Source organism: Heterocephalus glaber, unplaced genomic scaffold, assembly GCF_053883595.1.
Source record: "Heterocephalus glaber isolate CG9 unplaced genomic scaffold, H.glaber_assembly_v1.0 deba00001733, whole genome shotgun sequence".
Classification (NCBI taxonomy): Eukaryota; Metazoa; Chordata; class Mammalia; order Rodentia; family Bathyergidae; genus Heterocephalus; species Heterocephalus glaber.
In genome coordinates this window covers 19,189,989-19,211,846 of record NW_028258444.1, presented here as the reverse complement: position 1 = coordinate 19,211,846, position 21,858 = coordinate 19,189,989, and the positions used below count along the sequence as shown (strand labels likewise).

General features: G+C 38.6%; 1 protein-coding gene across 1 annotated transcript in view; it reads left to right on the top strand.

Annotated features, from left to right (window-relative positions):
* The window catches only part of Cers5 (ceramide synthase 5), a 39,813-nt gene that overhangs the window by 5,375 nt on the left and 12,580 nt on the right, over positions 1-21,858 (top strand). The window contains exons 2-4 of the mRNA XM_004862988.4: positions 19,977-20,082; positions 20,793-20,923; positions 21,634-21,691. Coding sequence (XP_004863045.1) covers positions 19,977-20,082; positions 20,793-20,923; positions 21,634-21,691 — 295 coding nt within the window. The remainder of the gene's footprint in view (positions 1-19,976; positions 20,083-20,792; positions 20,924-21,633; positions 21,692-21,858) is intronic.

Below are 21,858 nucleotides of genomic sequence, written 5' to 3'. Positions count from 1 at the left end.
GCATGTCACAGCATTGTGGCCAAGTATTACTGTGTCCTGTAGACAGAGAAGAGAGGCTTTGAGAAGAATGGCCATAGCTTCAGACTATTCTACTGCTTTCCTAAAGTCACTCTGTTGGGCATTATTGAGTCATAAATCCCAGAATTAAATGAGGTTTGAAGATCCAGCAGAGTGAGATTAGAAAAGATGGGTACATTGCTCTTCTCTTATCTAAAATTTAGCTCACCTCTTAATAAGTTCCAGATGGTCAGAAGCCTTCTGTATCTCCTCTTTCTGGGAAAACTCTTTCTCGGAAAACTGGCCTTTTCTGCACAGTGGGCGTTGATGCTCTACAGACAACCCGGTACTCTCATGCCTGAGGTCAGTCCAGTTCCTGATTTATCCCTGGAGACAATATATTCGTCACTGAAAAGAAACACCAGATATTTTTGCTGAGGCCATTTCCTGATTCAGAAAACTAGGGTCTTCTAAATAGATGAAGAAGAGATTAACAAAGGGGAGGCAGAAGTAAAATACCTGCCTTATAGAGCTGGATAGCTGAGATATACCTGTTTTGATGTCCTCTCTAGAGATACTTTTAGGCAAATAAAAACTGACTTCTAAAGAATGTACCAAATTTTGACATTGTTGTACTTGGGTCTATTCCTTTTTTATGTTTAGATAAGTTAATTAAGTTGTAGGAGTTAACCACAACCATTTCTAACTTAAAAATAAAAATAAAAAACTATAACCAGTTTTCCTAGGTAGTAAGAATAAATCTCTGAATTATCCAGATTATGGTGTCCAGTACAGTAACTACCAGCTACCTGTGACTCTTGGGGATTTCAAATGTGACAAGTCAGAATTGAGAGGGGTTGTGACTATAAAGAGCACACTGAATTTCAAAGACAGAAGAATGTAACTATCTTAAATTATCAAAATTACTTTTCCTTGTTTCTCTTACTTTTTTTTTGGTACTGGGGATTGAACTCGGGACCTTGTGCTTGCAAGGCAGAACCACTGAGCTAAATCCCTGTCCTTTTTTTTTTTTTTTTGAGATGAGTTCTCACCATGTATGTTCAGGTTGGCCTCTCTCTTACTTTTTGCATGTGGCTATTAGAAGTTTTTTTAAATAGCTTATGTGATTGACATTACATTTCTGTTGGACAGTACTGATGACAATGATTTTAGCAAAAATATTAATAACCGAGAAGAGAATTTTAAAGTAAATTCACATTTGATTTAGTTTTTAGAACCAAAAGGTTTGTTTGTTTGTTTGTTTGTTTTGGTACCAGGGATCGAACTCAGGTCCTTGCCCTTGCAAGGCAAGCGACGGAACCACTGAGCTAAATCCCCGGCCCTAGAACCAAAAGGTAAGACAGAGATTGGACCTTGCTTTAAACAGCTGGTCTTTCTAAAAATCTATAGTAAAAATAGAATTTTAAATGTTAAAATAGAATTTTTTTTTTTGGTACTAGGGATCGAACTCGGGACCTTGCATTTGCCAGGCAGGCACCAGAACCACTGAGCCAAATCCCCAGCCCTATTTCCGGAATTATTTAAATGACCATTAATTCTGAGTAATACTCAATTGAGGGTGGTTCTAGCCAACCATTGCTTTGCTTTCTTGCTTTTCTATCTGCTCAATAGTTAATGATCTGTAAACATTCATGTTTTTCAGGTAGTTAAATGTACATAGCAAGCTGTACAAACCTGATAAGACAAGGAGAATAATCACACTCTATTATATCTCTTTTGTAAAATATAAGATTTCTTTAAAAGGATATTTCTTGTAGTCTTTAGTTTTGGGTAATGTCAGTATTAGAAGTCTCAATTATGGGCACAGAGGGTCTCAAAGTAATCCGAGTCTTGGAGTTATGTTTAATTCTTCTTAGTCTGGTCATGGACTGAAATTGATTAACTTGAATTTGTCCTGATTTCCCAGAATTCGGTGACCTTCTACACTTAATAAAACACAGAGCTGGTAGGTTATCTGATGACCTAGGATGACAAGACTGAGCTTTATTTTCTTCCTTACAGGTGGCACATTTCCTTGAAACACTTCACCTTTTAGTTAAGAATTAAGTTTTTGCTCATTTGTTTATCTGACCGTTCTTCAATTATTTATTGAGCACTTTGTACTGTATATGCCAGATGTCAAACTATGTGCCAAGGATAAAAGAAGTGAATGGTATCCACCCTTGAGGAGAGAGCCGGAAAATCAGTGATTAAAATACAGTGTAATAAGTGTAGGCAGAAGCTGTTAGAGGAGTTTAGAGAAAGTAAGTTTAGTACTTATGTTGATAATTAAAATACTTTAGACCTAGTATCTTACTTACATACAGTTATTTCTTGGACTATGAAAGGCAATAAAAATTTATTGAGAAAACTTTTTGTATGGCTTTCCCCTAATTTACTTCTTGTCTCCTGTATATATGTATTTCAACTTTAAGCAAATGCATTAAGTTATATAATTATTCATCGATTTAAAAATGTGTGCTGGGCATAATAGTGTATATCTGTAGTCCCAGATTTTCTGGAGGCTGAGATTCAAGTCCAGCTTGGGCAATTTAGTGGGACCCTGTCTTGGAATTTAAAAAGGGCTGGGGATGTAGCTCAGTGGTAGAACACTTGCCTACCATGCACAAGCCCTGGGTATATAATTCCCAGTGCTACATTCATACACACCAAAAAAGGCGTAATTTTATTTAATAAAATGAATGAATGAATTTATTCTACCACTTTGGCATGAGTTCATTTTGATGTTCTTCCTTTTTTTTTTTTTTTTTTTGGTACCGGGGAATCAAACTCTGGGACCTTACGCTTGAGAGTCAGGCAGCGGCACCACTGAGCTAAATTCCGGGACCAGGTTTGATAACTTTTTAAGAGCTTGTTTGGAGTTTCTAGCAGGGGAACGCAGCTACTCGAATACTCTTGACTGAGGAAACAGTCCTCTATCAGGAATGCTAATCCACTTCAGCCAAGCTTCGCGGAGGGACACACGTGGAGCAGTGAAGGAGGAAGGGGACGCCGCCTAGCCAGCCAGATGGGCCGAATCAACCCTGGCACTCAGTGGGGTGACAGATGTCGCGGCCAGATCACCCTCACATCCCATAACTTGTTAAATTTATTTTTTGCCTATTTTTGTGGTACTGTGGATTAAATCCATGGCTTTGCTTTGAACATGCTAGGCAAGTACTCTACCACTGAGCTACATCCCCAGTTCCTGATAATTTTTTCTAGGCAATTTTCATATTCCCTTTTTTTTTCATCTAGGCTGGGGATTTCGCTCAGTGGAGCCACGCCTGCCTCACAAGTGCAAGGTCCTGAGTTCAGTCCCCAGTATGGTGGTGGTGGTGGTGGTGTAATACATCCAGTACATGGTAACATAAACAACATTGTAATGGGAAGTAATTTATTTTTTAATAAAGTTGAGTTTGATCCCCAGCACCTAAATTAATTAATTAATTAAAAAATTTTAGCTATAAGAATAGCATTGTTCAAGGCCAGACATGGTGGTACATGCCTGTAATCTCAGCACTGGCTAGACTGAGACAAGAGGATTGCCACAAGTTTGAGGCCAGCCTGGGCTATACAGTGAGTTCAAGACCAGCCTGAATTACATAGCAGGACCTTTTCTGAAAAACAAAACAAACAAATAAAAAGAATAGCATTGTTCAATACTTTTGCAAATCCCAAAAGCTGGCTGAATACTAGTCAGCTAGATTCTCATGTCATTTTCTGCATTTAGTGTGTTATGTTGGGTTATTTTGGTTGAAGAATATGAAGAAAATCTGGTCATATTTCATACACATATCTAGAATATGGCTATACATATATATTATGTAGTTGGGCTTTCCTCTTTTTTTTGTACAGGATTGAACTCAGGACTTCGCTTGGTGCCACTGAGCTAAAACCCTGGCCCTGTAATATGTAGTTGGAAAGGGAGGGCATCATAAATATTCTGCAAGGGTTTCAGGGACTCTCCACAGTTATCCAATTACATTCTGAACCTCCTCTATAAAAAGTAAAATGTTTTAGCTAATGTACAATAAACTCTTAAGTTAGGGTGAGGGTATAGCTCATGGTAGAGAACACATGCATGGCCTTGAGTTCAATCTTTAGCACCCATTACCCATAAATTTCAAGTTAGTCTTAGTGTGTGTCAACCCGAAACATTTAATATTATATGCTCCAAGTAATCCTTATTATTTCAAGACTTATTATTGCCCTTATATTGGAATAAGATATAAGTTAAATGTTTATTTTTCTTTCTCCTCACAGTAACTACTAGGCTCTTCAGAATGCACAATATATTAGTCATAACTCAGTTCTTTTAAGACTAGGGCATAGGTCTAGGTGAAGATAACTGCTAACACAGGGAAAAAGAACGATAGTTTGATATAATTCTACAGTGTGTGCCTTGTCATGGTTTAGGGTAGTATATATCATAGAAATTCTTTTTAATCTGGGTTTCTGCTTTGTTTCAAGTGCAAATTTGTCTATGTTTTTTATGAACCTCAAAGGAAAGTACAAAGATTACTTGCTTATAGACAGACCGTGCAAGAAATGAAATCTTGAGGTTGGCTGTGTATTGATCTTGAAAAGTAAAGTACCTTGTGTAGAGTGAGTCCTTTCCTTTTAAGAATTATACTCAAAAATACACTTATAGCTGAGTAAGGTGGCACATGCCTATAATCCCAGCATTCTGTGAGGCTGAGGCAGGAGGATCCAAATTTTGAGTCCAGTCTGAGCAATTCAGTAAGACCCTGGCTCAAAATAAAAAGGGCTGGGGGTATAATTCAGTGCAAAGGCCCTGGGTTCAATCCCCAGACTATCCAAAAAAACAGGGAGGGCCGGGGATTTAGCTCAGTGGTTTTACTGCCTGCTGCAAAAGTGCAAGGACCCGAGTTCAATCCCCGGTACCAAAAACAAAAAAACAGGGAATATATAGAATAATACATGGTTGGTAGTCACTGCACACAGTGTTAGTATAATCTAATAATTCTCCAGGTTTTTTTCTTTAGGATTAATTTTTACTCTTAAAAGTTATTGAGGAAGGGTCGGGGATTTAGCTCAGTGGTTCTGTCACCTGCCTTGCAAGCCCAAGGTCCTGAGTTCAATCCCTGTACCAAAAACAAAAGTTATTGAGGAGCCAGTCATGGTGGCACACAGCTGTAATCCCAGCACATGGGAGACTGAGGCAGGAGGATTGCCACAATTTCAAGGCCAGCCTGAACTATACAGTGAGACCCTGTCTCAAAAAACAAACAAAATAGTTATTGAGTACCCCAAGGAGGTTTCTGTTTATCATACTTGCAATTAAAATTGAGAAGTTTAAGAAATATATGCTGAGCATAGTTGTACCTGTCTGTATCCCTGCACTTTGATGGCAAGCTGAGGCAGGAGGATTGCAAGTTCAAGCCCAGACAGGGCAATTGATTGACTTAGTGAGACCTTCACTAAAAAAATAGGCTGGGGATGTAGCTCAGTGTGAAGGCCATGAGTTCAGTCTCTAGTACTGGGATGGATGGATATATATAATATTGTAACATAAAATCTTTTAAAAATATTTTCCAAAAGGAAAAAACATTTAATGAGAACTTTGATTTTACATTTTGGCAAATCTTTTTTAATTTTTGACTTAATAGAAGAAGACAGCTGAATTGCCTTCACTGGCCTCTATATTCAGTGTCTTGGGTTATATTATTTGGTTAAAGTATTTGAAGAAAAGTTGGCCTTACTCAGACATGTCATTGAAAAAAGGAAAGTATTTTAGTAGTTTTTTCAGATAATTTGATATTTTTATTTGATACTACATCAAAACACAAGTGGTAATTTTTGGGGGGGGAGGGTACTGGGGATTGAACTCAGGACCTTGCACTTATGAGGCAGGCATAGTGCTACTAAGCTAAATCCCTGGCCCTATAATTTCTTTTTTTTTTTGGTACCAGGGATTGAACTTGGGTCCTTGCGCTTGCAAGGCAGGCAGCAGAACCACTGAGCTAAATCCCCAGCCCAATTTTTTATTTTTTGAGACAGAGTGTTACTATATAGTTCAGGCTGTCCTCAAACTTGTAGTGATGCTCCTGCCTCAACCTCCTGAGTGCTGAGATTACAGGCATGGGCCACTATGCGCGGTCAAAATGCAAGTAGTAATTTCTTAAAGTTGATTGCTCTATGAATCTGAAACCACATCATGCATATCATACTCATGTGTTAAAAATCCTTTGAACTATATTACGTTTTGAATTGATGTCATGTATCATTTGTAAATTATTGGTTCACTGAGCTGCACAAATCTTCCACATTATATAATATTTTAAAATCATATGAATTTTTTTACCATGATGAATGTAATCATGTACTGTAAACATGTACTAATAAAAAATTAAAAATTTAAAAAATCTTACGGTTTTTATCCAGATGTTCTCCCAAAGCCTCATGCGCTCATAGGTGGGGCTTTTGGGAGGGACTGGATCATGAGTGTGTAGTACTAGATTAGTCTAGTACTGACTGGTTTAGCATAGTTCTGGGTGTAGATGATGGATTTACTGAAGAGGCAAGACCCATCCTGTGTGTGGGTGGCAGCAATCAATAGCAATCAAATTTGTAGTCTAGATGGAATAAAAAGGGAAAGAAGGGGCCAGGGATTTAGCTCAGTAGCGCTGCATCTGCCTGGCAAGCACAAGGTTCTAATTTTGATCCCCTGTACTGAGGGGGGGAAAAAAAAGAGAAGGAATGCCGTGCTGCCAGATGACTATGGACTGAAACTTCTACAGACCATGAGCTAAAATAAACTTCTCCTCCTTTAACTTGTGGGTGTTAAGTATTTTGTGCCAGCAACAAGAAAGTAACTAAAACATCTTACTTTATTCTCATCAAAAAAAGACTTGAAATAAGTTGTTAGCTCAAAGACAAGTTTTCTAAAATTCTACTTTTAACTTAAAATCTTTAATTTTGTTATTGGCATTAGTGTTTTTCTTTTGTTTATCTTTTTTTGGGGGGGGTACTGGGGATCGAACCCGAGACCTTGCACTTGCGAGCCAGGCGGCAGAAACACTGAGCTAAATGCTGGCCCAGGGTCAAGATTTAATAAAATTAGTTTTGATTCTTCAAAGACATTCTTAAGTAAAATGTGCATGCGTCTGTGTGTGTGTGTGTGTGTGTGTGTGTGTGTGTGTGTGTGTGTGCTGGAAATGGAAGCCAAGGCCTCTTGCATGCTAAGCATGTTCTATACTCTCACATTTTATAATTGAGGGAACATATCAATACAGAAATTACTAGGGTAATTTGTTTTGATTTGAACTAAGATGCTATAGTTTTATCTACCATTGCATTGTACCCTCACTATAAACATTAACACAATGGAAAAGACATAATGTCTTTTTTTTCTTTTTTCTTTTTTGAAGCAAAGCTTTATTGGTACCATATATATAGAGAGAGAGAGAGATAGATAACATTCATCATAGGGAATTTGTACCTGTACATAATATATCTTAATCCTTTTTTTCCCACTCCCCCCACAATGCCCCCTTTCTCTTCCTTATTTACAAAAACTTTGTTTCCATTTTTTCCTTCCATTCTTTTTTTTTTCTTATTCCTTCTTTCCTTTCTCCCTCCTCCTTCCCTTGTTTCCCTTCTCATTTGAACATTTTCTTACCATTTTTCAATACATTTTAGTTAGTCCTTATATACACTTTTGGTTTCTTACAACAGAGAAACAGTACAGTATTTAAAAATGTGTATCTGATTTATCTCACTTAAGAGTACAGTCTCAAGGTGCATCCATTTAGCCAGAAATGTCTCAAGCTTATCTTTTTTATGGCAGAGTAGTACTCCACTGTATTAAAAAACCGCATGTTGGGCCACGGATTTAGCTCGGTTTCGCTGCCTGCTGCACAAGCACAAGGACCCGAGTTCAATCCCCGATACAAAAAAAAAATCTTTATCCATTCGTTGGTGGATGGACATTTGGGCTATTTCTAAGATTTAGCTATTACAAACTGTGCCTCTATAAACATGGGTGTGCATATATTGCTAAGGTATGATGCTTTTAATTCTTTTGCTAAGATACCAAGAAGGGGAATAGCTGAGTTGAATGGAACCTCTAATTTTAGTTTTTTGGGGAATCTCTACACTGATTTCCACAGAGGTTGCACCAGTCTACACTCCCACCAACAGTGAAGAAGGGTTCCATTTTCCCCACAGCCCTGCCAGCATTTGTTATTGGTTGATTTTTTGATAACAGCCATTCTTTCTGAGTGAGTTGGAATCTCAGCATTGTTTTAATTTGCATCTCTTGAATGACCAGTGACATTGAACATTTTTTCATATATTTACTTGCCATTTCTACTTCTTCATCTGAAAAGTGTCTACTCATTTCAGATGCCCATTTTGGGGATTGGGTCTTTAAATTGGGGGGAGGGGTCTGATTTTTTTGAGTTCTTTTTTTTTCCTTTTTTTCTCTTTAAGAGTTCTATCTTCCAGGGCTGGGGATTTAGCTCAGTGGTTCCGGCGCCTGCTGCACAAGTGCAAGGTCCCAAGTTCGATCCCTGGTACCAAAAAAAAAAGAGGTCTATCTTCCAGCAGATTTAGTGTTTCTGTTTTATTTTTTATTTTTTATTTTTTTTGGTTCTGGGGATCGAACTCAGGTCCTTGCTCTTGTAAGGCAGGCGCCGGAACCACTGAGCTAAATACCCGGCCCTTAGTGTTTCTGTTTTAATATTTAGATCTTTGATCCATTTTGATTTTAGTTTAGTATATGCTGAAAGATATGAGTCTAGTTTTAATCCTTGTTATGTGGAAAGCCAGTTTTTCCAGCACCGTTTATTAAAGAGGCTATCTTTCTTCCAGTGAAGGTGTTTGGCTCCTTTGTGAAAGATAAAGTGGCTGAGTATGTCTGGAGTTGTTTCTGCATCTTCTAATCTGTTACACTGATTCTTAGGTCTGGTTTTTTGCCAGTACCATGCTGTTTTTATCACAGTAGCTTTGCAGTATAATTTCAAGTCAGATTGTAATGCCTCCTGCTTTGCCTTTGTTGCTTAACATTGTTTTTGCTATTCTAGATCTCTTCAGGTTCCAAATTAATTTTAGGATTATTTTCTAATTCTGTGAGATACACTATTGGTATTTTGATTGGGATTGGATTAAATCTGTATAACAGTTTTGGAAGTATGGCCATTTTCACTATATTGGTTCTTCCTATCCAAGAACAAGAGATATATCTTTCCATTTTCTGATATCCTCTTCAATCTCCTTTTTCAGGAGTACTCTAGTTTTTCATGTAAAGGTTTTTTACTTCCTTCATTAGATTGATTCCTAGGTATTTCATTTTGGGGGATGCTATTGTGAAAAGTGTGCTTTCTCAAATTTCTCTATCACTCAGTTTGTTATTTGTGTACAGGAATGGTATTGATTTTTGAGTGTTGACTTTGTATCCAGATATGCTACTGAATTTGGTTATAAATCTAGAAGTCTTTGGGTGGAGTTTTTGAGATCTATATAGAGTTATCATGTCATCCATAAATAATGACAAATAACCACAAATAATTAACTTCTTCCTTTCCTATTCTTATTCTTTTTATTTCTTTCTCTTGTCTAATTGCTCTGGCTAATGTTCCCAGAACTATATTGAATAAGAGTGTGACATGGGCTGGGGATTTAGCTCAGTGGTTTCATCTCCTGCCTTGTAAGTAAGTACAGGGTCCTGAGTTTGATCCCTGGTACCCCCCAAAAAAGAGTGGTGACAGTGGACATCCTTGTCTTGTTCCTGATTTTAGAGTGAAAGCTTTCAATTTTTGTCCACATAGTACAATGTTGGCTGTTGGTTTGTTATAGATGACTTTTATCAGATTGAGATAAAGACCATCTGTTCCAGTTTCCTGTAGGGTTTTTATCATCAATGGGTGTTGGACTTTGTCTAATGCTTTTTCTGCCTCTATGGAAATGATCATATGGTTTTTATCTTTGGCTCTGTTAATATGGTTTATTACATTTATTGATTTGCCTATGTTGAACTATCTCTGCACCCCTGGAATGAATCCTACTTGGATATTGTGTATAACATTCTTGATGATTCGCTGCATTGTTTGCCAGTATCTTATTGAGGACTTTTGTGTATATGTTCATTAGGGAGATTGGCCTATAGTTTTCTTTCTTCTTTCTTTTTCTTTTGGTACCAGGGATTGAACTTGGGACCTTGCGCTTGCGAGGCAGGTGGCAGAACCACTGAGCTAAATCCTTGGCCCTAGTTCTCTTTTTTGGTTGGATCCTTCTCTGGTTTTGGTATCAGGGTAATGCTTGCTTCCAGGAATGAATTTGGGAGTATTGCTTCCCTTTCACTTTCATTAAAGAGTTTGAGAAGTAGCAGAATTAGATCTCCAAATTTCTTGTAGAATTCAGCAGTGAATCCATCAGGGGCTGGGCTTTTGTTGATAGGTTTTTAATTTTATCTTCAATTTCATTGACTGATATTGGTTTATTTAGAATTTTTATATCTTCTTGATTCAGCTTTGGTAATTCATATGTATTGAAGAATCTGTCCATTTCTTCTGTGCTGTCCTTATTAGAATTCAGGTTCTGGAAGTAGGTATTGATGATCTTTAGGATTTGTGCAGGATCTGTTATGATTTTACCCTTGGCATTCCTAATTACATGAATTTGAGTCTTTTCTTTCTTTTTTTGATAAGGTTGGCTGAGGGTTTGTCAATTTTATTTAATCTTTCAAAGAACCAACTCTTCGATTCATTGATTCTTTGTATTGTTTTCTTAGTCTCCATTGCATTAATTTCTGTTCTGATCTTTATAATTTTCTCTCTTGTACAAGTTTTGGACTTGACTTGCTCTTCTTTTTCTAGAAGCTTGAGGTTCACCATTAGATTGTTTATTTGAGCTCACTCTGTTTTTCTGGTATGGGAATTCACTGCTGTAAATTTCCCTCATAGGACTACTTTCATTCTGTTCCATAAGTTCCAGTGTGTTCAACTGGCATTGTCATTTAATTGTAGAAACTGTATAATTGGTTCTTTAATTTCATCTGTGACCCATTGGTTGTTCTGGAGAGTGTTGTTTAATTTCTATATGTTTATGAAGTTCTTGTGGGGTTTTTTTGCCATTGATTTCCAGTTTCATTGCACTATGGTCTGATAATATGCATGGGGTAATTTCAGTTCCTTTGCATTTACTTAAGCATGTTCTACGAGGTAGTATGTGGTCTGTTTTGGAGAACATCCCATAGGTGGCTGAGAAAAATCTGTATTCTGATGTTGTGGGGTGGAGTACTCTGTAGACATCTACTAAGTCCATTTGTTCAAAAGTTTGGTTCAGTTCTGATATTTCTTTGTTGACTTTTTTGTCTAGTTGATCTATCTACTTGACACAATAGGGTATTGAGGTTCCTCCATTACAATTGTATTAGTGTTTATTTGATTTTTCATGTCTGTTAATATTTGTTTTATTTAGTTGGGTGTGCTGGTATTTGCTGCATACATATATATGGCGCATATATATATATATATATATTTATGATTGTTATCTCTTCCTCTTGGATTGTTCCCTATACAAGGATGTAGTGACCTTCTTTGTCTCTCTTAATCAGTCTTGGGGACTGGGGATTTAGCTCAGTGGTTCCACCACCTTCCTCGCAAGTGCAAGGTCCTAAGTTCGATGCCCAGTACCGAAAAAAAAAAAGCAGTCTTGGCTTGAAATCCACTTTGTCTGCAAATAGAATAGCTCCCCCTCCTTTTTTGGGGAGGGGTGGTTCCTGTCCCACGGAGTACTGTTTTCCATCCTTTGACTTTCAGTCCATCAATTTTGTTTGTTTTGGCAGAACCAGGGATTGAACTCAGGACCTTGCGCTTGCCAGGTGGCACCACTGAGCTAAATCTCTGGCCCTGAATTTCTTTTTGAATCAAGTGTGTTTCTTGTATGTAACATATTATTGGACCTTGCTTCTTCATCCATTTTGCCAGTCTGTTTGTTTTGACTGGTGAATTGAGACCATTTACATTGATGGTTATAACTGATACTATCCTTGTGTTATTTTCCTGTTGCTGGTCCGTCTCCCCCCCCCCCCCCGCACCCGGTTTAATTTCTTGCTTTGCCTGGTAGATTCATTCTGATGGGGTTCATGGAATTGTAGTCTCTGTTATCTCTTTCAAAAATGTCTTTCTGGGCTGGGGATTTAGCTCAGTGGTTCCGCCGCCTGCCCCACAAGCACAAGAACTTGAGTTCGATCCCCGGTACAAAAAAAAAAGTATTTCAGAACATTTTGGATTGCTGGATTTGTGATCATGAATTTCTTCAAGTATTCATTATCATGGAAGTATCTTATTTCTCCATCAATTTTGAAAGATCATTTTGTGGGATACATCAATCTGAGTTGGAGGTTGTTTTCTTTTAGGGGCTTGAAATACTTCGCTGCAGACTTTCCTTGACTTGAGAGTTTGCGTTGAGAAGTCTGTGATTCTGATGAGCTTTTCTTTATAGGTGATTTGTTTCTCTTCTCTAGCCACTTTTAATATTCCATTCTTATGTTGAATTTTTGAAGTTGTGACAGTCACATGCCTTAATGTAGGGGTTTTTTTTTTTATCATGGGTAATTGGAGTTCTGGATGCCTCACATATCTGTATCTCAAATTCTTTTTCCTGTTTGGGAAGTTTTCTTCCATTACTTCTGTGAACGGGTATTTTATGTCATTTGTGGTAATCTGCTTTTTCATTGACTCCAGTCAATCTTATGCTATTCTTTGCATCATCTAGCAGCTGTTGGATTGATTTTTTTGTGTGTATGGTCCCTTGCTATTTTTAAGAGATCTTTCTTTTCATGATTGCTAGCCACAATCCTGTTTTTTGTTTGTTTTTGTTTGTTTGTTTGTTGTTTTGTTTTGTCCTGGGATCGAACCTTGTGCTTGCCAGGCAGGATCTGTGCTGCTGAGCTACATCCCTGGCCCCACAATCCTGTCTTTTATATCTGATATTCTGTCCTCACATTGGCTCATTCTGCTGTGTATACTTTCAGTGGAATTTTTAATCTCCTGGATATCTGTTAGAATCTGTTTCATGGATTCCATTTCTTTCCTATGTTGGGTGTTTGTGGTTTCCATCATTTTCCTAAGCTCCTCTATTTGTATCTGCTCTAGTCACTAAACATGTCTTTCATTATGGTCATGAGCCTCATTCATCTGCTTTGTTACTTCTGCTTCACTTGTGCTTCTTCACTTCAGAGAGTCCAGGTGGGTGAGTTTCAGATTGTTCCACCTCTGCTTCCTGGGTTTGCTTGGTGAGCTGGAAGTTTGGGGTTGCATCTTGATTAAGTGTCTTCTCATTTTCTTTCTTTTTAAAATTAGCTTTAATTTAGGGGCTGGGGATTTAGCTCAGTGGTGCCGCTGCCTGCCTCGCAAGCACAAGGTCCTGAGTTCAATTGTTGGTATCCAAAAAAACCCATTTTTTTTGTTTATTTTAGTTTAATTCCTAGGTTGATGCTGGTAAATTCCTGATTGATTCCAAGGTAAATTGCAGATGGCAAGTAGTCATATGCAATTGGAAGTTGCATATGAGTAGGAAATGACTACTTCTCCGAAGTGTCTTCCAGGTGTAGCTGGCTTTTGGATTTTGAGTCTGTTGCAAGATCCTATTTCTTCAATTTACTGGGGGTGAGAAGTTGCTGCCTATTTAGCATAGCCCCTGGTTCTTTGACACTGGTCTATAGTGTTGTTTTCTGTTCCTTAGGCAGTCTCAGTCTTGGCATACCAGAAGAACAACTGATTAGAACAATTACGTCACCTTGGCTAAAGTAATACTATCGGCGATAACAGTAACATAGAACACAGCCTAGAAAATGACAAACTGTGGTAACTATTGATTTGCCACCTTTAACCATATACAGTAAATATGTTCTCAGTATGGCAATTTTACCTTCAGGGGAGAAAATTTAAAATGGGTTAGGCAGAGAAATAGAGAATAAAAGAAGAGGAAGAGATTAGAAGCAAGGCTAGAGGACAAAGGAAGATTACACAAACTTTGGGGAACTGGTGAAAAAGACAGTAGGGAAAGAGAGAAGGAAGAAGTGAAAACAGGAACAGAACAACAAAAACTACAATGTTGACACTGATATAAAAACGAGAACAAACAAGAAAAAGGAAAACAAAACAAAAACAAGAAAAGGACAAAAAAATAAGAAAAAAAAAAGTCTACTTCAAGGCATGTCTCTACTGTCACTGGTAGACGAATTGGGCACACAGAGCCCAGATCTGTGTTGATTAATCCAACAAGCCAGCCATAGGTAATCCCAGCAAGCCTGTACCTTTTGTTCTGAAGTTCAGGCTGGTTTCTAGCTCTGAGGCTGGAACCTGATTTGTTCAGCCTGCGATATACTCTGTGTCTCTCTTGCCAGCTTGAACTCAGCTTCCTGTCAGCTTGAACTTGGCTCCTTGACCTTCTGCTGATTTGAACTCAGTTCCACCCCACCCTGATGGAGCCAGCCCCCAGCTGGTCTGAGTTCATAGCTCAGTTGGCCCCTCTCCAAATGGCTACTGCCAGTTGCCCTCTCCTGGGGAACATCTGAACTTGAATAACTCACTAGCCATCTCAGTCTGCTACATCCACTGCTCTGTTCCACTGGTGCATTTCTCCATGGAGGCCTCTGGGGTCACCAATAGTCACTGTGTGTCTGCACATTTGAGCCATGCTTCCTACACATGAGACAAGGCTCAGGAAGAAAGCTCCATTTGCCACCTCCTTCTTCATTGAAGTCTCTCTCCTTGCTCTCCCCATGGGCTTCAATTCTCACTTCTGATCCTTGCTGGGTCCCAGTGATCCACTTACCTCTTACCTCCTCCTTCTTGTCTTCAGATTGCTATATTCCAGCATCTGGACACCAAATCTCAGAGAGGCTATTTCTCTGCTGTTCACCACTGTGCCATCTTCCCAGAAGTCCTTCAGATAATGTCTTAATATTGTTATGAAAGTAATATTGTGTGTTCAGAGAACCTCAGGGGTCCACAGAGGCCCTTTCTTTAATTGAATGAGAACACCTAGGGTGAGTATATTAAGAAAAGAACCTGTTCAGATCTATGAGGAAACACTTTTTTAGGAAGAGCCAAAGGAAAAAATAAACCCAAAAGGAAGTAGAGGTAAGACAGCCACACAGTAGTTGATAATTTCAGTAATCTAGTTTTTAATGAGTGTTACTTTGTACTAGGCCCTGTTCTGAGTGTTAAACATTGACTCCTCATAGTAGCTTAATGAGGTAGTTTGGTACTAGTGTTAGACTCATTTTACAGATGAGAAAAGAAAAGAGAGAATGTAACTTTTATCTAAGGTGATTCAGTTAGTGATCCACACCAGCCAGTCTACTACATCTGCCAGAGAGATAAAGGGAGAAAACTAGAAGCTTGACAGTAAGGAAGCTGAGAGAGAGAGGGAGGGAGGGAGGGAGGGAGAGAAAGAATTTCAGGAGGGAGAATATTGTCAGTAATGTAAAATCCCGATGAGAGGTCAAGTGAAATAAAGCACTGAAAAGTTCTATTTGATTTTTCTCTAAGGGGATCATTGACAACTTTGGCAAGAACAGCTTCGGTGCAGTACAGGACAGAAGCCTAAAGAGAGAGGGAAGAGAGTTGAGGAATGAGTGGGAGCTGGAAGAGAAGTCATGAGGAGAGAACTTTTTCAAGACCTTTAGTTATGAAGTAGGAGAAAGTTGGAGGATGGCTGGGGCAGGGAGAGATGGAAAAAACTTGAATATGTTTAAAGTCTGATGAGAAGAAACAAGTTGAGAGTGAGGCTGAAGATAATAGAAAAAATGAGGAATAAATGGATGAAATTTCTGATCAAGAAGAGATGGGTTAGCCAGGCATGGTAGCACACACTTGTGATCCCAGCACTCTGGGAGGCTGAGGCAAGTTCAAGCCCAGCCTGGGCAGTTTACCAATTTAGGGCTCTCCTGTTTCAAAATAAAAAGGGCTGGGAGTGTAGCTCAGTGCGAAGACCCTGAGTTCAATCCCCAGTACTGGGGAAAAAAAAGAAAAAGAAAGAGGAGATGGGGAGGGGGACTCTATGGCATGGAGGGAGGGGTTAGTTTTGTTTCAAGTGGTTCTGATGCAGGAAATCGAGGCCACTTCCTTCTCACTCAGATTCTTGAGAATCTTAGCTATTTCTGCTTCTTTCCACTTTCTCCTCATGTATCTTTCACCACTTTATCTCACTGCTTTAAGAGTCTCCATTTTATAAGAATTTCTTTGGTGAAGGTAACTACCTGTCTCCAAGTTGCCAAATCTAGTGGATGCTGAAGTCTTTGCCTTCCATAATCTCTGCCTTGTTAAAATTCCACCTCTAGCCTTCCTATACCCTAAATTCACCTTTTATTTTGGAGTTTCCCAAGGTCCTCACCTCAGTTCCCTTTTCAGTTAATATTATTTTTTTATCCAATCATATCTGAACCCACCATTTTGGTACTGCTTAATGTCCTCATTCATTCATACTCATACTACAGTAGACCCTTGACTTACGAACTCAACCAGTTCCCAAGTTGTAACTCAAGTTGGTTGTAAGTCAATACAGCTGAGATCTGGATGTTTACCTAGGTACATGCTATCGATAACAAGAGGCAGATGAATCTTCCATTAACCCAAATTGTTCGTAGGTCAGGCAGGTCATAACTTGAGGGTCTGCTGTATTATTTGGGGGGGGGGGTGAGGCAGGGTCTCCCTTTGTAGTTCAGGCTGGCCCAGAACTCACTATGTAGCCCAGGCTGGCCTCAAACTCGAGGCGATCCTCCTGCCTCAGCCTCCTGAGTGCTGGGATTACAGGCATGTGCCACCACGCATGGTGAGGGTCCACTGTATTCTCCCTCTCCCTGTACCTCCTCACATGTATCTCACCCAAGCCTCTTTAACAGTTCTATTTCACTTTCCTCTGGGTACTTCACATTTAGCATATACTAAAATGGATCTATCATTCCCAGGTACTTGTCTCATTCTCTCCTTGGTTGAGACAACATCATTAACTAGTTTCCCAAGTTACTCCGGGCTTTATTGACCACCACAAAGAGTCAAGATCAATATCTCAGCATAATTGTAGCCCATTTGTGTTACTTGCCATGATGCACCAATTAAGAAACTTGATCTAGACTCTGTAATTTACTGGTATATAGTTTATATCCATCAGTGATATTACCAAAAAATCACAAAGAGAAGTATTAGTATAACTCCTGTATTTGGTATGAAAAAGCAAAACAGTAGGTGATTTCATCTTAACTAACCCAGGCTTAGCTCCTCTGCTGCTGCTGTGTATTAAGACAGCAGAGAGGGCCGGGGATTTAGCTCAGGGGCTCCAGCGCCTGCCTTGAAAGCGCAGGGTCCTGATTTCGATCCCCAGTACCAAAAAAAAAAAAAGACAGCAGAGAAAAGGCAGATGGATAAATTACTTTCAGTTTGTACCATTAGACTCACATCCCAAAGTAGCAAGTGGGAAGTAGTAGCATTCATAGAACACTAAATCCCCACTTATTCAGACCTTCGGCAAAGGTAATTCTTCTCTGACAAATTGTTTTAAAATGTGGGTAATAGATTGATCCTGGAGAGGACAGAAAATCACAAGTTATATTTGTTTCTCAGTGTCATCCGAGCACCATAGTTTTCAAGATTTGGTCTTAGGACATTTTATAATCATTTTAGAAATTAAAGTGAGAAAAATTAATGTATAGTGATCCATTTTAAAATAATGAACTAACTACATGATAATGAAAACTTTTATGAAATAAAAGTTATTTTATGGAAAATAACTATTTTCCAAAAATAAAAAAAGTAAGAAGAGAGACATTATTTTACAGCTTTGTAAATCTCTGATATCTAGCAGCCATAGTCTCATTCATGTACGTTCAGCATTCAATCTGTTACGTTATTATCATATAACCTGTGGAAAACTCCATGATACACTCATGAAAGAGTGAGAGAAAAAAATTCTTATGAATTATGGCATTATTAGCAAGGTAATTTTAATAGTTTTGACTTTGTACATCTTCTGAAATCGTCCCTGGGACCTCTAGGGGTCTCCTATATTTCTATAACGGCAGATCCAGTAGAAAGGATAAATGTCAGGCTGTTTGTCTGGCGTTTGACCAGCCTAGATATTTACTTTAGAGGTTATACCAAATGCCAGTATTTTGTGTGATGTAGAATGAATTCTTTCTCAAAAGATCTAATTTCAGACCCTGGGATTTAGCTCAATGGCACTGCACCTACCTTACAAGCACAAGGTCCTGAGTTTGATCCCTGGTACAGAAAAAAAAGGATCTAATTTCAAATTTCATTTTATTAAGGTAATTCATTAAATGTATAACTAAATCTGTATACAGTAATTTTTATCAGAAATAAAAGTTCTGGTTTCACCGCCTGCTGTGCAAGCGCAAGGACCCAAGTTCGATCCCTGGTACCAAAAAAAAGAAATAAAAGTTCTTGGGCCGGAAATGTAGTTCAGTGGCAGTGTGCCTGCCTGGTAAGTGCAAGGTCCTGAGTTCGACTGATCCCTGGTACCAGGAAAGAAAAGAAATAAAAGTTCTTTTCTAGTCACATGTCCTTAGAAAATATTAAGTTTCATGTTATTGGACAAATTAGATGCTCAGTGTGCTAGGGATTTAGCTCAGTGGCACCATGCCTGCCTTGAAAGTGCAAGGTCCTGAGTTCGATCCCTGGTACCAAAAACAACCAAAAAAACAAAATAGATGCTCAGTAAGTATTTGTCAAATAGATAAATTTTTTAGCATATGTGCTGCCAAAGCAAGCACAAATAAATTTTTTTTTTTTGGGTACCGGGGATCGAACTCGGTCCTTGTGCTTGTGCAGCAGGCGGTGAAACCACTGAGCTAAATCCCTGGCCCTATTTTTTAAGAGTCTTAAAACTAGAAAGAGCTAGGTGTGGTGGCGCATCCCTGTAATCCCAGCAGTCTGGAGCCTAAAGCAGGAGGATCGGCTTGAGTTTGAGGCCAGCCTGGGGTACATAATGTAAAGCCAGCCTGAACTACCTAGTTGAGACCCTGTCTCAAAGATACAAAAACAAAACAAAAAGGCATTAGCACCCATAATTATCCATTTATTCAGTTACTGGGACTGTTAGCATCTCTGCTTTTATAAAGTCTCTAAAACTGGGTTTGATGTATACTGAAAATGACTGTAGAGATTTTCCTAAAGCTGATGCACAAAAATTCCTGGTTGGGAACTATGAGATCTTTCATGAGGAACCAAGAAATAGTTACTCAATTTTTAAAGATTTCAGAGTTAGAAATTAATTACACCCAATGATAGCATCAGAGAATCTTAGATATAGGAGGAAAAAAATCTTAGAAATCATCTCATAAGCCCATTCATTTAGATGGTAAAATGGAAACCCAAGAGATTAAATGACTTAACCAAATTTATCTGACTAGAATTGAGGCCACCCTTCCTAACCTCCTGTTTTCTTTATTTAGGACTCCTAAAAATATAACTATTTCTTTAGGTTAAGTAAGAAGATGGCATATCTGTGTTTGGGAAAGGTTCAGTCTGTGTTCTGATGGACCATATATTGAGTAGCAAGGATGCTGATATTATCTTTACCCTATAGGTTAAAAAAACCTGAGGTTTGTAGAGATTAAATAACTTGCCCAAGTTCATATATGAGTAAATGGTAGGATAGTGATTTGAGTATATCTGACTGTAAAGCTCAAGATGTGATAAGAAGAGAAGCCAGAGAAGAATTGGAAAGAGGGCTTATGTTCCAGCATTTCTTAAACCAGTTGCTTTTCAAATGAATCAGTGACAGAATCCAGAACCAAATAAAAAGTTGTGGCCCCCAGCTTAGTGTTTCCCCCTTTTTCTCTCATTTGTCTACTGATAAAGATTTAGCTCAGGGATTTAGCTCAGTGGTTCTGGCACCTGCCGTGCAAGCACAAGGTCCCAAGTTTGATCCCCGGTATCAAAAAAAGAAAAAAAGAACTGACTTTTACGTTTTCTCTATTACAGATTTATTGCCAAACCCTGTGCACTCCATGTTGGCATCGAGGACAGTGGTCCTTATCTGGCCCAAGACAATACCATCCTTGAAAAAGTGTTTGTGTCTGTCACCAAGGTAAGTGAGCAGAAAAACAAGAAAACTCACATGAAGTGTTGCTTTATATGGTGGGGAAGAACAGAGTGCATATAAAAGAGGGTAAGGATAGGATGGGATGATCTCCCACATTTGGGTTATCTATAACTATAAGAAAAACTTTAGCCTCTCAGGGAAATATCTTTGGGACAGGGTCCTAAAAAGTCAAGTTTGTATATCTTTGACTTTTAGGCTTAGCAGCCGCCTCTACCCCTCATACCCTAAGCATATACCATGTCTTTTTTTTTTTTCCCTTGCTCTAGCTTCTGACATTACTGAGTTGCAAAATTAAAATAGGGATGGTAATGGTAGCCTTTGTAGTTTGGGTTTTTGTTATGCTTTTTTACTCAGCTTGAACTGGAGGGAGAAAACCAAATGAGAATGTGTGGGTGAACAATAGAGGTCATTGACATAGGAGATAAAATCTTTTCTTTAAAATGATTTGGGAGTGGCCGGGGATTTAGCTTAGTGGTTCCGGTGCCTGCCTTGCAAGTGCAAGGTCCGAGTTTGATCCCCGGTACCAATAAATGAATGAATGAATGAATGAGTGAATGATTTGGGGATGACACTTGGAATGATAAATATCATTTGATCTGCTGTGGTTATCACCCTTTGCCACTCAGCTAGTAAAGGAGATTTAATGAGGGATTTGAAGGGAAAAGGGTGTTCTGACTCTGGTCATACATCTACAGTATCCTGATCAGAAAAGACTGGAGGGCCTGTCAAAGCAGCTGGACTGGGATGTCCGAAAAATCCAATGTTGGTTTCGCCATCGGAGGAATCAAGACAAGCCTCCAACGCTCACTAAATTCTGTGAAAGCATGTAGGTGTGCAGAGGGAGGTAGGGAATGAGGAACTGGGTGGGAATACAACTGAACTGAAGTTTTCTTTTTGGAAATTATTTATATTATTAGGATAACAATTGGTGGATGTAGAAGGCTAACTCAATCTATTGTAAGTAGGAGAGAAGAGAACCAGAAAACTAGTTGCTCTTAGTTACTTGAACATACTTACCACTAAGCTAGCTATGACTCCATTTTTGTTCCCCTTTTTCAAATAGATTGGCACTGAATTCCTGTAAATGTGCTTACATAGGTAGGAATGCATGTCCCTGTACACTTTGATAGAAATGGTACTAGCTTGTTCTAAATTGACGTTTTTGTGGGACCTATTCCTTTTTGAGAAATACTATTCTTCAATCCACTGGTTTCCACTTTCAACTAATTGGTTTTGGTTTTGTTTTTAACTATTATCCCCTAGAAACAGAGTACTTTATTAGTTACTGTTGTGCAATGAAAAATATTAGGCACAATGACGAGGGAATCTGGTATGGAAGAAAAGTTAATTAAAGTCAGTGTATACTTGTGGAAATCTATTTTAAACAAAGGCTAGCTTTCTAGATAACAGTATTTGTCCCCATGGAATGTATTTCTCACCAGTAACTCTCTTCTCCACGAATTGCCTATCTTGATTTCCCTAGATTCAAAGACTTTAAATGGACATTTGTCTAACCTCTACATTTTGCCTACCCAGGTGGAGATTCACTTTTTATTTATGTATATTCTGCTACGGAATTAGATTTCTCTGGTTGGTAAGTTTGAACTTTCCCTGGTCTTCTGATGGGGTTCTAATCATTCTTAGATTTTGAGACAAATCTTTATTTTTCACAGATTATTTTTCTCTAATGGTACCCATAGCTCCAGTTTATATACTAATAGATTGTCTTCTCTCTTTACTTCACGAACCTTATGACCCTAC